Raw genomic sequence first — 16,583 nt, forward strand, 5'->3', positions numbered from 1 at the left:
TACTGTACAGAGATCAGTGCACTTGGGAAATATTTGAGGCCATTTTGATACATGCAAAAAGAAAGAGTTGTTTCAGCACCCTGTCACTGCTTTGGCACAAAAAAAGAATTATTGTATCTAATGCGTTAGCCATGCTATGTGTTCCCAAAGTACTCCCCCCCCCCCTCTTTCTTTTCATTTTTTGTGGGTGCGTAAAGTTAGAGGAAAGAAACAATAAGCTAGTATGCTTGCTCGCCAGTGTGTGTGTGTCGCTCTTTTTTATGGGCTTCGTCTAAGCGCTGGTCCTCCAGAGTCTAAACTATACAATACAGTATAAACGCATGTAAGGACTGCACTTGATTTTTTTTCTAACATTTGGGGGTCAGTTTCCAGGATGCAGCCTGGAAATTAAGGCACAGTTAATTAAGGTAAAGTTAATTAAGGCACTCGAACCCACGACCGTGGGTGGGAGTCGAACCCACGACCTCGCGTCGTGTACATTTTGTGACGAACACCGTTGGTCACATCGCGGCGCTTCTGCTGATGCGGCCGCTCGAGTCACGTGACTACTCTGCCAGTGGTGCTAGCAGACTTCTGCTGACGTTTCTGTCCGCAAGGCTTTTGCATCCGTCCAGATAGGGATAACCAAGTGCCCCTTTCTAATACTCGCTTCAGAAAAACGGCGTGGCCCGTACACGGGGGTGACCTTTACCACGTGTTTATAGGGTAGTTGTGCTCATAATGCACATTGACAACATGCTTTTGAAAGCTGAGCACCTTGTCGTGTGGAAGCTGCTGGAACAGCGGGGTGCTTCGCTAAAAGGAGAGGCCATTTACCCAGCTGGCACTAGCTTTAAGCCCTCGTGCAGTATGCTTTTCGCATGCGCCAAGGCTTGCACTTTCGTGCGCAGCATGTCTGTTGTGAATGCACAGCCATGGTTCCACGCTTCCATCATATAGCAGAGGAGCTGTTCTTCCAGTTCGGGAAACTTGCGTGACTTGCCTCGGAAAGCACACTTTTTTGCAGCTTGTGTTCCTCAGTGCATCATTTTGACTATGCCATCATCAAATGCCCTTCTCCTGCCTGCTGCACACTTGCCGTTCTTGAGAGCAAACTCTACGACTTTCAATATAGCCATGCAGCTAGTAAGGCCCATTGGGCTAAATGCAGAACACTCGGCAGCAATTCATGAAAAAAGGGGCAAACAGCACACAGTAAAGCCAAACAGTGCATGTAACATTGCAGGCAAACGAAATGAAATTGACAGCTACAAAAGCTGGACATGGCGATGCTGACACCAATATACGATGTAAATTAAAGCACGAGTTTGCGGAGAAGGGAAAGAAGCTGAAGCTGCGTCCTCGCATGCCATCTGTGGGGGGGCACTTGGAATCCCAAGGTTATTTACACCTGGATCATGGAGACAGTGGGTGTGGGCCTCACATACATTTTTTTTTTCTTCTTTGTAGCTGAAACCAGTTCTGTGGCCCATACATAGGTGCAGTCCTTACATGTGTTTATACAGCATTCCCTCCCCCCCACTACATTTGCACATCCAACAGTGAGCTATTGATGCCATACTGTAAAATGTAATTGAGTGTTTAATTTGGATTCAAAATTATCATTGCAGTAGCTGCTGTGCGGACGGCACCTGCAGTAGAGGAATGTTGTCTCGTCAGCAGTCGCAAGGCCGAACGTCGGACTGGCGACAACAAGCACCGAAGAAGGCGTTCATTGAAGAAGGACAAGAAGAAGGAGGGGCCAGCTGCCGTGCGCAGGGGCCAGGGTTCGACACGTGCAGCCAAGGGCCAGTACGAGGGCCTCACGGTGTCTGACATTCTGCAGCATCCACTCGCCAAACGCTTTGTGCAGCGCACTGGAGAGGTAGGTGCTGCCACCTGGCCTGTTCAGAGGCATTCTGTTGCAACACTCTAGGGGCCAACACCAGTGCAAGGCAAAGAACAACTGAAAGCTGGGCAAGTTGGCGCCTATTGACCTTGGGTTGTGCACGGAGGGACGGGCCAGACGACTCAAGCACAAACTCTCAACTTATAGTTTTATTGAAGGAACATTATCTCAAAAACCTTACAAGCGTCACCTGGTGATGAAACTAACACCGTGACAAACAAGGAGTAATCTAAACATTGAAAACAGTCAGATACTGATAATAAAGGTAGCTGGTGTTTGTTTTCTGTGCCAGAATATTGACTCGGGGAGGCCATTAGAGAGTTTCCAACATCCAGAAGTGTTGGTATTCAAAGAAAATGGAAAGATAAACTCGTTAACAGTCAAGCTAAGTTGTAGGCGATTAGGATATTGGTGGAAGAAAAACAGGGAAGAGATTGATAGAACCGGACTCATTGCGAGTATAGGTAATGGTACAGTATTGTAATAGGGGCTTTAAATACGAAAGTTAAGATCATGATCAGATAGGCAAATGGCTAGATAGTGATAGATGTAGTAAAACTTGATTAAATCAAGCAGGCTAGGAAACTTTGTCCCCGCTTCGTTTCAAAAGGAATGCCAATAAACATCGTTATCATCAAATAATGCTCCTTCAATAAGACTCGTGTCGTCTAGTCTTTTCGTTGAGGCGCTCTTTGGTCATTCCTTGCGCCATTAAAATCATCATCATTATCAACCTTTCCTTTGTGCGTGTGTTTCGTGCACAACCCAAGATATGAATGTGCAAAGTTAAAATTTGGGTGCACACTGCAAGATCGCTGTTAGTCAAAGTTAAAACATTGACTCCCAATTCTTATTGTAAAAGAAAAAGTACAGAATTTCATGTACACTTTTACCGTACACTTTTTGTGTATGTTTTCGAATTGATTGAACACACAAAGAATTGCAACCCAGGCAAAAAAATTTCTGCAGGAATGCGCTACCTTTATTCGGCGATCTTTGAATTACTGAAAATAATCAATGATGCCGGTTTGCCGCGTCCTATAGTTCGGGGCTCCAAGGGTCATGTTTTCTAGTTGGCCAACTACGTGAAGCATTTGAGAATTTCCACCGTGGCACTCTACAAAACTGCGGATAACGTTCAGTGATCCGATAACTTGCCCGAGAGCGGGTGCTCAGGAATGCTCGTTAGCATCGTCGTCATTGTTGTCATCGCACATGGTTGCATCAGTGGTAGATTCACTCTCCAAGTCTGAGTAGCACGTTTGTTGATCGTTTTCAAAGGGCAGATACTCGGCGAAGCCGACTGCACCAGATTCGTTATCCTCTGCACAGAGTGCATTGATGTGGTCGCAATACTCGGCTCCTTCTTCATCAAGTGCATCAGCATCGACGGTGCTTTCCTTCAAGAAGCCAGCATGTTCAAAACACTGCATGATCAAAGTGGTTTCCACTTGCTTCCATGCATACACAATAAGACATATGGCCCCGAGGAGGTCGATGGAGTGCTCCTTGCCATTGTCATAGCAAAGGAGCATGTGCTTGAGCAGGTGGTGGCGGTAAATCTTCCTCGTGTGGTGAACGATGCCTTGGTCCATTGGCTGCGGGATCGACATGGTGTTCGGAGGAAGAAATACCATCCTGATAGCTTTCAGGTGTGGGATGTCACCATGAGCCGGGCAGTTATCAACAACGAAGAGTACATTCCTGCCTGTGGCCGCAAACTTGTGGTCAAGCTGCCGAACGTAATCTTTAAATATTGTGCCTGTGACCCAGGCCTTCTTGTTGTGCCAGTAGATAAGCTCATCTCATGGCGGCAGCCATGCATGTTTAAAGCAGCGAGGCTTCCCACTCTTTCCAACCACAAGTAGCAGCAGCTTGTGTTTACCACACATGTTCACGCTGCACAGAATGGCAATGCTTTCCTTGCTCTGCTTTTGACCCTTGACCGTGGTGTCCTCCCCTGCGAACGTTTTTGTGGGCAGCATCTTGCGGTTTGCGGTGAAATGGGGATCGGGAATTGCCGCATAGCACCCCAGATCTCCTAATTAGCCGGGTTGGCCTAGGCCACCGGTTCGAATTAGCCGGTCAAATATACATTGGAAAATATGGGGCTGTAGAAAACGTTCTGATTATCTGGGATTTCGAATTAACCGAGTTCGAATTAACAAGGTTTTACTGTATTTTGAAGCACTTGGAACAAACATTTCCTTCGCTACAGTGCAGTCTATTTATAGCGAGATCAAGAAGAACGAAAAATCCAATGCTTATAACCAATCATGACTATATCTGGACTGCTATAAAAAAAAAAAACTATCAAACATACCTTTGCAGCTGTGAAATCAAATTTTTCACCTGTGCTAAAAATAGACATAGAAAGTAGACAGTGAAAAATGTTTGTTTATAACTAAACTACATGTAAAGCGTTAGGCATGCAGAAACGGTCGGCACTTTTGTGCACTTGCTTTCGCACGCGCACCACACCCCGCATGAACACTTATAGCATTGCATTAAATCAATTAGCAATTCGATCGGGGTCAGTGTTAAATGGCGGGCCGTTGTTGATCTTGTCAACGCTGCTGCTGTCGTCGCCTCCATCTGTCACGACGACGATCGTCCCGTACAATATCTCTTCGCAGAGCAAGGCAGCACTACCTGCACTCGGAAACCTCTCGTCAAAGCACCACCTGCTTCGTCGTCTGTGGCGACGTGCTCCGAGAACTCGATAATGTCGGCGGCTTCTACCGTGTTAGCTTCACTATCAGGGGGGGTTTCGCCCCGGCGCAATCAGCCCTAGTTGCAGACATCGCGGCGCTCCCGTGCGAGCTCGCACTTCCTCAAGTCTAGCGAAATTTGCAGCTTCGTCTTGGGCGGCACAGCCTTGTGCTTTGTCGGCACCATCTTCTACTAACCGGGCTGTCCGCTGCTTTGGGGCTGCATCCGCGTCGTATTTCCGTGCTTGCTAAGAGAGTGTAGAAAGGGCGCCACTTCCCTTTTCGCTCCCTCTTCTCTTCTCCTCTGGATGCATGGAGCACAATCACGGGCAAGGTAAATGCGAAACGGCTGGTGCCATCTTGTGTGCCGCTGTGCTAACTCGCAATGCTCTCCATGGCTTTCGCATCAGCAGAACACATTGTACGGTAATGGCAGCAGATACGAACTAGCCTGGGCAAACTTTTCACCCCATCTCAGCATTGTTCAATTAAGGGGCTTATCAACACAAATGCTAAGATTATTCTGCATGAAAAACGCTGTCCAGGAGGCAAAATTTTGATTGTTATATTCATCATTTTCGGAAGTTTCGGTTTTGGATTCAGTAATACAGTCGAACCCGGCTATATCGAACTCGCAAAAAAACGCCTATCAGTTCCATATAGAGCATAATTCGATATAAGCCTGCTAAATAAGTGGATGTCATAAAAGCACATACCATTTATAAAATCACTTTATTGATTAAACTAGCTTAGTTTCGCACAAAACAGTCCTGCATTTTCTTCTGCTTTGGCAATTTCGCTGCCTGCGACGCACGCACTTTTCCACATTAAGGAGTCGGAGCAGCTGAGGCCGCAACTTTCCGCATTCGCGCAGAAGCACCGGACTAGTGCGAGCGCACCAATCACTTCGGAGGATGTGGGCCAAGGACCGTCGTTGCTTTCCTCATTGTGCCCACTTTCACTTGTGCTCGGTACGATGTTGGCAATGTAGTCTTCGTTTTCGGGCTCTCCCGTGGTCGCGACACATCATTTGCGCTCACAAACTCATCCACCGTTGATTCGTCAACAGCTTCCGAAAATTCTGACAGTTCGCTCCAAACTTCGGCAACACTGACGACGGCTTCGTCGCATTCATCAGAATTTACGGTCATCACCGAGCACGCGGAAGTCGGCACGGCTGAAGCAATTTCAGATTAACCACTTGTACATGGCCGTGCGTACGGGTCGGGCGCCACGGGCACCGGGTCACGAGTTTGGACGCTTTAGCCCTGATCTCCCCCTTATTCTTCCAGATCGTGCCGAGAGTGCTCCTCGGAATCTTGTGCTCTGCGGGGACATCCGACTTCTCACCGCATTCGACACGATTTATGATTGCGAGCTTCACGACGAAAGGCAAATTCTTCCGCTTCATCACGGCAACACTGCGAGGGAAGGCCTACAAGGCGCACACAACGACAGCGAGACAAGTCGCACTTTCGCCATCTTGCATGACGAGGGCACGAGAGCATCTGATTGGCTGTCTGAGCAAGCTCTGTGGGTGGGCCAGGATCATTTTTTGCAGGGGGGGTGCCGATGGCTCGTCCGAGGCAGCGCGGTCGGGTGCGGTCACGGTAGGGAGAGCAGTTGGATGGAGCCGCGCAGCCGGTTTTCTCTGCCACCGCGAGGGAAAGCCAACTTCCGGGGGCACTTTCCGCCGCTTGACGTTCGATATATCGGGTGTCGCTGCTATTTTTGTTCGATGTAAGCGTAATTTTTGCGATATATACTCATTGTAACTATATCGTGTCCAGAAATTGTTCGATATATAGAATAATTCAATGTAAACGGGTTCGATATAGTCAGGTTCGACTGTAATTTTCCCAATCCAAGCCAATCCAAACCAAGCCAGGAAAGCAGAATTATGCTCAGAACAAAGGCATACAAAAACGCATCACGTCAGCGTGGTGGCGTGGTCAATTTCATTTAGTGGGCGACTCTGTCTCTGTCGCAGTGGCATATTATAAATCCCAGCTGCCTTGGACCACTCCATAGAGCACCATGGGGGATTTGCATGACGCCAGCAATCCAATGTGGAACTTTCTTGTAAAGATTCCACCGGGAACCAAAGCTCGATGTCTTAAATGCAAGGCTGTCCTGAAGACCCTGACAAGTAGGACAACCCTAGCAACGCATTTAAGGAAACACCTGGACTTGCACAAGGACTACCAAGAGAAGCGGGACGCACACAAAAGGCCATCCAAGCTCAAGGGGGCAAGCAAGGCAAGTGGTCAACAGCCATCCATAGCCGACAGTTTCAAGCCGAAAATGAAAGCATCAGCCCCAAAAGCCCAACAGATGACAAAAATGATAGCTGGCTTCGGAGCTCATGGTATGCACCCCTACAACATTGTCAAAGAACCGTGTTTTCTCGACATGAAGTTCGCTATGCCGGATTATGCCGTGCCGTCTCGGACAACGTTCTTGAGCCATTATTCTGGACCTCTACGCATCAAGCAACGAGAAGGTGAAAAAGAAGTTCGGGGACATTTTTGCAAGCATAGTGGAGTCGCTTTCAATCACAACTAATGGTTGGACATCATGGGCAGGTGACAGCTACATTTGTGTAACTTGTCACGTCATGGACAGTGACTTCGTGCAACACATGCATGCATTGGCTTGCACGGAGATGACAGACTCTCACACTGCAGAAAACCTGGAGCTATTTATCGTAGGTGTCATCGAACAGTGGGAACTTCCAGCCCACGATATGTGCCGATCTTTGTCATTACAGATAATGGAAGGAACTTTACTTCTGGAGTAGCGCGGTTGTCCTAGAGTGGGTGTGTCAGTGATGCCAAAGGAGAAGTGTCAGGGCTTTTGCAGCTCTGTGCTAAGGCCAAAGTGATTGTGGCTAGATATAAACAGAGTGCCAAGGCCCAAGGACGGCATTAAGAAATTCAGAGAAACATGCAGCTGGACCCTCTCGACGTTATGCAAGACGTCCCGACGCGATGGAACAGTGAGCATGCCCTGATGGCCAGGCTCGGGAAGCTCCGTACGGTCATCACTGTAGAACTTTCAGAATCTGACGCAGTTCCAAACTTCAACGCAAGTGAGTGAAAGCTTATGAATGCAGCAGTGCAAGTCTTGAAGCCGCTTGACCAAGCCACAACTGAACTGTCTGGGGATAGATATCCCACGCTGTCACAAGTCATTCCCCTGTTGCAGTGTACCGAGGTGGTTCTAGCTGAGCATGTTTCCGAAGGTGGTGAGGCAGCATTGCTTGCCTCAAGACTTTTGTGTAGCATGAAGACGAGGTTCCCTGATATCAAGATGTCACGCCTTCCTGCATTGGCAATGTTGGTCGATCCTATATACTGTGGGGTCTCTCACACCCGTGCTCTTGGGACAAAGGAACGGCAACACAGTAGTGCAAACAATCACAAGGGCATTTATTGCACCTTTCATAGATCAGTGCCTGCTAGCCGAGTTGCTATCCACAAAACATGCCGATGGGCGCGCGACAAATCTAGAAGTCTGACTCACCGCGACCGGAAGCGAGCGAATATGTTCGCCCCATGCTGGATCCCAAGGCCTGGTCGTTCGCGTGTATGGTCACGCGAATCGTGGCGCGTTCGAGGGCGGCCACGCGAGGCGGTCTCGCAGAAGCATGGGTCGGCGCGCACGCGGGAGACGTCCCCGCCGTGCGCCGACCCGCCGGGCAAGAGGGTCGCTGCACGTGCAGCACGGCCGTCCCGCTTGCTGTCTCGAACCCAACAGCCCGAGCGCCTTGTCTCCCAACGCCCGAGTAACCCCGCAGCGGCGCGACGCTCGCGCCATCTCTCGCACCGCGCTTGTACCACTCCAACCGCCGCGGGCGCCAGGCCACGCGGCGGGCGAAGCCGCCCTGCAGGAGACGAGCCATGCGGGAAAACTAGATCTCAGGGGAGGCGTGGGAGTCACGCATCCCCACATCCCCCCAACCTTAAATCACTACATATTCCGGCGAGACATGTGACACGGTCTAACATCAAACTGTGCTTCGCAAACAAGGTAGAACATTAAACAGTGGTCGCGCCGAAGAAATGTCCGCACGCTGTCCATAACATGCGAGCCGACATTGTCCTTGGGTGCACCGCTGGCGTCCGCCGGTCACAGCGGCAGCTTTGCAGACTCGACGGCACGATGCCAGGCCAGGACTCCGGAGACGACGACGCAGTAGTCGGTACGAACAAGCGTCGCTCGCGCCGACGCGCCCTGCTGGGAAGAGCCGCCGTAGCTGTCGGTGACCGCCGGCCCTTTTGTCCGCCGCCGAGGGTTGTGAGCTGGATGCAGGAGGCCGCCGAAGTCGCTGCGCCGAACTGGCCACAGCATCACCATCGCCCGGGGTGGCTCGGTCGTAGTCCGGGGCAGCAGCGCAGACGATGTGCAGGTGACAGCAAACCAGGGGTGACTCCAATCACGCTGCGTAAACTCAACACACTCGGCAAACACTAAAGTAGTGCAAGGGAGAGGAATTATGCATGCGCATCGCCCACGTGGTACGATATTCAACTCGGCTAGCAAAAGATCGGGCAGCTACTCAGATGCTAAGGTCATGTGAACGAAGCTCGCTTCCTTGAGTCGAACGAGTAATTTCAATTCGTGCGAGGCTAAATAGAATGAGGGAAGCGAATTGCAACACCTCAACGCCACGGTCCACCAGGTTGTGTCCCTCCACGTGCGACAGGCAGCTTCGTAAAGCCTTAGGCCTAAATCGTCGCTACCCTGACAACAACCGGCATCCAAAAACAACACCCAAAATGAGCGCAAAACAGGCAGCCGCGAGGAGACGTTAGCTCTGGGAGGTGGTCCTACTCCGCTCGGTGCACGCAGCATCCGAGTTGACGGCGCCCACCGTCCCAGACGGTGTCGGAGCGCCCGGTGCCAGGCCGCAATACCAGTCAGCCTGTAGTGGCACCCGTGGCCCGCGGCCACCCGGCTCCCAGAGCCGCGACTTCATCAGAGTCAAAGAGATAGGAGAAGCTATTTACATGAGAAATTCGGACCACCCACGAGGCTTCCGTACTCCTTCGCTTCAGGCTTGCCACTGCTCCGCGGGCGCTCAGCCTCGCTCTCCCAGGATGCAGACCACGTGGCTCTCGTACTGACGAATTTCATTAAAAAAACACTTGCGGAAAGGCTTAGCATGTTGACATGTTCAAACACACTACAGCCACCATCACCTCGCTCAAGAAAGCACGCTGCCGACGCTAGCGATCAAAATTCACGCTAGGCCTACGCTTCGGTTCAAACAAAGGTCTTGAACGAAGCAAACTGTTAAAACTATCGTCCGATGCCCCAAGAGCCCCACGTTGGGCAGCCAGATGGGTCGGCGCGCACGCGGGAGACGTCCCCGCCGTGCGCCGACCCGCCGGGCAAGAGCGTCGCTGCACGTGCGGCACGGCCGTCCCGCTTGCTGTCTCGAACCCAACAGCCCGAGCGCCTTGTCTCCCGACGCCCGAGTAACCCCGCAGCGGCGCGACGCTCGCGCCATCTCTCGCACCGCGCTTGTACCACTCCAACCGCCGCGGGCGCCAGGCCACGCGGCGGGCGAAGCCGCCCTGCAGGAGACGAGCCATGCGGGAAAACTAGATCTTAGGGGAGGCGTGAGAGTCACGCATCCCCACAATACAAAGATGTCTGTTATGCCGAACGACCCACAAAGCAATGGGCGTTCACTCTACTCACAACGGCAGCAAAAGAGACTGCCAGTTGATCAACATGGTACAGCAACAAGTGAGAACAGCACCTGCTCTGCAGACCCATCAGGGGACTCTGTGCGGAGTGCTTTTTATACACTTCAGTTCGTGTGCACATCATCAGTCAAGCCGTACAATCTCGGATGAGGTTGGTGGGCACTTGAAGGCCCCCCTTCTTTCGCGGTCAGAAAACCCCCTTTGTGTGGTGGAAAAGCAAGGGCAGACACCTTTATCCAACCCTGGTTGCAGCTGCCCCTAGGTATCTTTCGATACCAGCCACTCAGACAAGAAGTGAAAGGCTTTTTTCGACTGCAGGAGCCGTTGTAAGCTGCAGAAGGGAGCACCTCAAACCTCATCATGTGGAACAGCTAGTGTTTTTGCACGAAAATTTGTAGATTTTCATAAATAATCAAGTTGTCTACTTTCCTTGAATAAATCCCAGACCTTAGCCCTATGCCGTTTTTTTCCTTTACTTGCTACTATTCGAAGTGTTCGCTTCAAAATTATTCAAGAAGAATTACTATTCGCTTCGAATTCACTTCGAACCAAAAATGCACTATCCACACCAGCCTAGTAATTGGAGATGCAGGGAGAGGCCTTCGTCCTGCAGTGGACATAAGATAGGCCGATGATAATGATGGTGGTGGTAGTGGTATCGTTATAAGTGGACTGCACTGTACAACCTATGCCCTGTGGAATTCTGCATTCTTTATTTCATTATAGAAAGAGACTACTTCATTGAAATACAATTGGTTATATCGGTGCTCGACCATGTTGGTATAAGCAGCTAGGAAGAGTACAGCTTTGGTTTAGTTGTAAGATTAATCGGCAGCTGTGCACCACAGCACCTCTGTTAAACCGCAGCAATTGACGGAGGCCGACTGGCAACCAGTTAATACAGTCGCCGACCGTTTATTCGGACCTCACGGGGACTGCGGAAATGTCCGAATAAACAGGTGCCCGAAAAAGCAGATTAAGAAAAAAAAATAAAATCCTTTATTTCCACGCGCTTATTCGGGCTCGGCAGTAGGCTTGAAGAAATCATGAATTCGCCGTTGCACGCTGTTCCGTTTACGCGCTGTCAGATAAGCCTGAATCTTGGAGAGGGTCGTACGGTCACTGTTTGTGCACGCTCCGCATGCGACGGCAGCATAGCACGTTGTGCGTCATCTTCAGACTCGGAGTCATCGTCCGGTGGTGCAGCAGAAACCTGACGAATGATCTCGCCGCCGTTGAGTTCTGCGCATGTCAGTACTGCAGTGTCAGCACCTGTGAAACTGTCAAATGAGGCGGTGTTCGGAATCGCAATGCAACCACTGCGCAGGTCTCGGCAGAACATTTTCCGCGTCAGTAGGGAGGACATCGGAAGGCGACAAATCTTAGGCCTCCCGGCACCCGCTTGCCGGCATTCCCCAGCAAAGTCTGCGCGGGCACTGTCGGCGCCATGAGACACTTGACGCTATGTTTCCGTACGCCGCGTTGGATCACCGAAACCTCGACACAGCACACAAAGCAAACACCACCGTGCCGACACCAGTCGCACAAACGAAAAACGTAGCCTGCTCGCAGCGTCGTGCACAAAGAAACAAATCAGCTGCTGGATTGTCTTGACATGGCTTACTAAGCTGAAACTGGAACTGCTGTAGAGCCACTCTATCGAACCAGGCAGAAACGATGATGATGAGCGGGGATTTCCAATAGCGCCACTTCGTGGGGCAGCAAGGAGGCTCTGTTCAAAACAAAAATCGCGTTCAGCAAGTCGAACTATGCGCCGGTCATAGTCGGTGCAAGGAGCGTCCGAAAAATCAGACGAGAGGTTGCAACGTGTCCGAACTTTCGGCAGTTGTTATACATTATGGTCTATGGGGGGAATGGCGATGCCGTGAAGCTGACCGAATAATCGGGCATGTCCGAATTTTTGGAGTCCGGAAAACCGGTCGGCGACTGTACCAGCAAACCGAACCTGCCTGTCACCGTGCCAAAATGCTCGCAACTGGCGTCGTTCGTGTCTGCTTCACCGTGCACTCGTATTTATGTGCACTTTAAGGTAAAGAAATCCAGGGGGTCAAAACTGATTTGGAGTCTCCCCACTGTGGTGTGCCTCATAATCATGTTCCGGGTTGGGATCCCGTGGTGATTCACCCACTGCTGCCAGTGCGCATGCTCCAGTATCACACGCCACCGAACTCTGGGTTCGAGCACCACGAGCCTCTATGTGTGTGGACAACCAGCGCTAAAGTTTTCCGTGCCGACAGCAGCAGCGCAACACACAGCCTAGTGAGCTGTGGACATAGTTTTTGGTAGCGCATACTGAGACTTCGTGTCAGCATATTCACCAATCATCTTGAGACAAACTTTTCACGGCTCCTCACGTGACGGGGAACGCACGCGCTAGGACATAGCAGCGCATGCTGGCGCAGTGCCTCCTGGTCGGCGCTGGTTCCCCACGGTGCGCCGCGTCTATGCTTGCTTCAGCCTGCTCCGTATGCTGACCTGTCGCTGCGTGCATGTGACCAGCCCAAGAGAACGGCTAGACCAAGCACACGGCAAGGGAGACCCTAGGCGAAGCTCTCCAGAAAGGACAATGTGACATTTATCAAGCTGGGTTTCGATACAACATGAGTTTGAAAATACAACCGAATCGGGATGTAAATGTTACACAGAAGCATGGCCAAATGGTTGCTGGTGGCCGCTATTGGCGTACCGCAGCAGGGAAAACCGAGAACCTGGTCTATAGAGCGGTCGCCTATCCTTTGGCCAGAAACTGCCATTGCAGACCCACACAGCAGGGAAAAAGGAGAAACAGACGGGGACACGATTGGAAGGCGCTGCCTCGGGACATCGAGACAACTGAAGAGCGGGCACGCCCGACGACCCAAACTGACCATCAGCCAGCAGTAGATGAAGGGGCTGCCACCGGCTGAGAGGAACGCATACGCATCTTCTGATGCCTGGATGGGGGTCTCTCCAGGCTCTATCTTGCACACGCGCACACCCAGAGATAAGGGCCAGAGTCCCACCTTTAACTCTGCCTATACGTAACGCCTATTTCGTAACGCCTCTGCCTATTTAACTCTGCCTATATGTAACATATAAATGTAACATGTTATTATTGTATCTCTAGCCTTGAACTCTATTAAGGTACCACTCAAGCGACAACAATCAGAGGTGCCTCCATGTGCTATGCAGTGTGCCGTATCAGCGTACACCGCAATCCGTGTAACTGCAAAGCTCTCAGTAAGCACGTTTTGCTAGCTTTCGCGGTCCTAAAATTTTCGCGGTACGATTTCCTAAACAGTGTTTATCTAGCATCCGGGCATGAAGCTCTACAAAATAAAGAACTGTAAAATAACTCGATCGAAAGGGCTGTAACATGGATAAAATGACGTCATGATAGTGGCTGCAAGTATGTTACGGTCAACCAGACGCAAGCGATGCGTTGAAAGATTATGCGCACTCTTGGGTCTCAAATGGTGCCTGTGCGTGCAAGGGCACCTCGCCTACTCGAGAGAACTGTAAGACGAATAACTACTCTTTGCAACAGCAACTTTATTTTCTGCAGTAATACTGCACACAATGAGCGGCGTCACCAGCTTGCCGGCGAGATTCGGAAGCACGGGAGAGCACGTTTGAACTAGGGCCGGCTGGCGCACGGTAGGCTTGGCTTCGGTTACAGAATCGAAAAGAACGCACCTCTATTTCTTAGTCGGCACGTACCCTTTTTATATGTCCTCGGTCAACTTCTGCCAGAACGTCGGTTGACAAGGATGATAATCCTATAGTCGGATAGAACTTAGTCTGCAGTGAAGCCGCCCTGCCGACGCCCTCATAACCGCCAGCCACTGTTCCCCCTCAAGGCTGCAAACAGTTCTTACTTCAAACTTTTCATCTTACCTAAATAAGGCGGTAACCACAAAAATAATGTTATAAGCATGTAATTTTATGTTTTCACTCGTCTATTACCGTGAAACGGCAAAAGCCTAATTTTTCATTGCATTGAAATAAAACACTAGGTTCACTGTAACAATTTACTGTCAAGTTTCACTTCAGTTGGCAGTGAGGTTTTATGAGTGAAACAGACTCAGCAATGAAATTAACTGTACCAAGGACTTTTGAAGAGTGAAATGCTCAGAATCCATACACTTCGTCAATGTCTGTTGCACACCTCATCGCTTCCACTGACGAAAAAACTTTTCAAGAACAGCAGACGCTCCGGAGGTATCGAATACGATGCCGTCTTGAAAATGTCACATGACGACGACTTTGTTTGCTTCTGTGATTGGCTAGTGTAGTAACGCAATGCCGTGCGGTCCGTGTCCCTTGTTGCCAACTGCTGTTTCTTTAAGTTTTATCCTTCTATAGAAGGACGTTTGAACAGAATAAGTTTTATGTGCTTGCACGAAGATATAGTTAGTTTCATCCATTCACAATAGTTGACTGACATGAATATGCACCTTTTCTTCATATCCCAGCTTGATCATAAGTGCCAAGTTTGTCGCCAAGCGCTCACTGGGAACAAAACGTTCCAAACATACACGTGATGGCATCAAGTCCTTTCTGTTTATGCTCGCAATACAAAGCGGATGCTTCACTGCTATCGCAGCAGCGGTGTCCACGAAGTCGTCGCGGCTAAAGATGCACTGCACACGTGCATCCTGAAGTTACCTTTGCAGCTGATTGCAGCAGAGTGGTAGCCCTTAGACCTTGAATCATCTGACACTGCAGAAATCCCAGGCAGAACACGTTAGAATCACACTAATTCACATTTAAACCGCTACCTTTCCAAGCTGTTGCTGGGAGAAAACGTAATCCGCACATACCAGTGCGAGGAGGAGAGCGGCGTGGCGTGCTGGTTTGTGGCTACGTTCCTCCTCGCCGATCAAATGGTCTGTACACATTCATTTATTAGCAAGTAGGGTTGATTATTTATGTTGAAACATTGCAATTGCATTGTCTATGTTAAAAAGCTAGGCTAGTGAGCCGTTATTCTAAAGCAATGTGTATTTGGCTCATGTTAACTTGGAAAATTTAGTAAGCCTTATTGTGTCGAATCTGGTGCCCATAAACTCCCTGTGCCAGTCGTCACTCATCGCACTTGCTGTCAAGCAATAAGCTCAGAATTTGGGGTGGCGCTACAAAAAAAAAAAAGGAGGAAAGGGGAAAAAGAGGGGGGGGGGCGCTCCCTGTCCACAAACCCTTGCCCTTTGGTACTGAAAGGCTGGCTTTCCCGCAGAGTTTAAACGTGCAATGGTAAAGTTTGCTTTACAGGTGAAATTTCACTATCGGCATGAAGTCGTCACAAAAATCAGCACAAGATCGCCTCAATATTCTCAGCATAGGTTTTACAAAAATGTGGAGAACTGTGTTTTCTCCTGCACAGCCAGCAATATATTCTATTTGTTCGGAATATTCGTATCCAGCAGAATAATAGAACATTTTTGTATATCTATTTTTCAATTGAACACAAATATTAAACATATTTTATATTAGAACATTCCAAATATTCGCACAACCATAAAAACTCACAATAAAAAAGAAAACCACTTTGACATATGACATTAGAACATACACACGAACCAGTGAAATTATAAAGAACTCTTTACCTGCATCATAAAATAAAAATAAAATAAAAGCTTCAGAAGACGTGCAAAGACGTTGTGAAGACCGATGGGAAAATCCAAATGCGAAAGTCCGAATAGGGCTTAATGCCATGCACTCGACTTCACCCCACTTCCATAGTAGCGGCTGCCAGGGGCCACAAGTGCTCAGGCTTCCGGTGACGTCTGCACCATGGGACTCGCGCCATGCGCCGGGACCACAGCTCGATCTGCAACCTCACCATCGCCATGCCTCCAGTCATGCACGCATCATAATGCAAAACAAGACATTAAAAAATTCACAAAAGAATACTGACGTATTAAGGACATACTGAGACTTAAGCAGTCTCAAGAAAGAACAAGGGCATACAAGGAAGAAGAGCAGCCATGAAGTAAATTGCTGAGAGCATTTTTTCAAAAAGAAATGGTCAGGTTATCAAAGCTGCGACCAAAGAGGCAAGCCTGGTCTCGGTATAAATGACCTCTCCACCCGAGTTCAGTCAGATGCAAGAAACGTGATCTTCACTAGCACGTTGACATAGGACCCCTGCACTAGCAGAAAGTCATCCCAGGGACACAAGTTCATTCGCAATACCGAGCAAAATCCATTTCCCTGATGCGATGTCTATGTAATGAGCAGATGCGAAAGGGTCTGCAGTAGACTGAA

At 49.6% G+C, this 16,583-nt stretch overlaps 1 protein-coding gene across 3 annotated transcripts in view; it reads left to right on the top strand.

The window, feature by feature from the left end:
- Positions 1–16,583, top strand: part of LOC142576651 (DIS3-like exonuclease 2) — a 318,054-nt gene that overhangs the window by 169,012 nt on the left and 132,459 nt on the right. For all 3 annotated transcript variants that reach the window (XM_075686870.1, XM_075686871.1, XM_075686872.1), the window contains one exon: positions 1,611–1,864. In XM_075686870.1, coding sequence (XP_075542985.1) covers positions 1,611–1,864 — 254 coding nt within the window. The remainder of the gene's footprint in view (positions 1–1,610; positions 1,865–16,583) is intronic.

This window comes from Dermacentor variabilis, chromosome 3 (assembly GCF_050947875.1).
Source record: "Dermacentor variabilis isolate Ectoservices chromosome 3, ASM5094787v1, whole genome shotgun sequence".
Lineage (NCBI taxonomy): Eukaryota > Metazoa > Arthropoda > Arachnida > Ixodida > Ixodidae > Dermacentor > Dermacentor variabilis.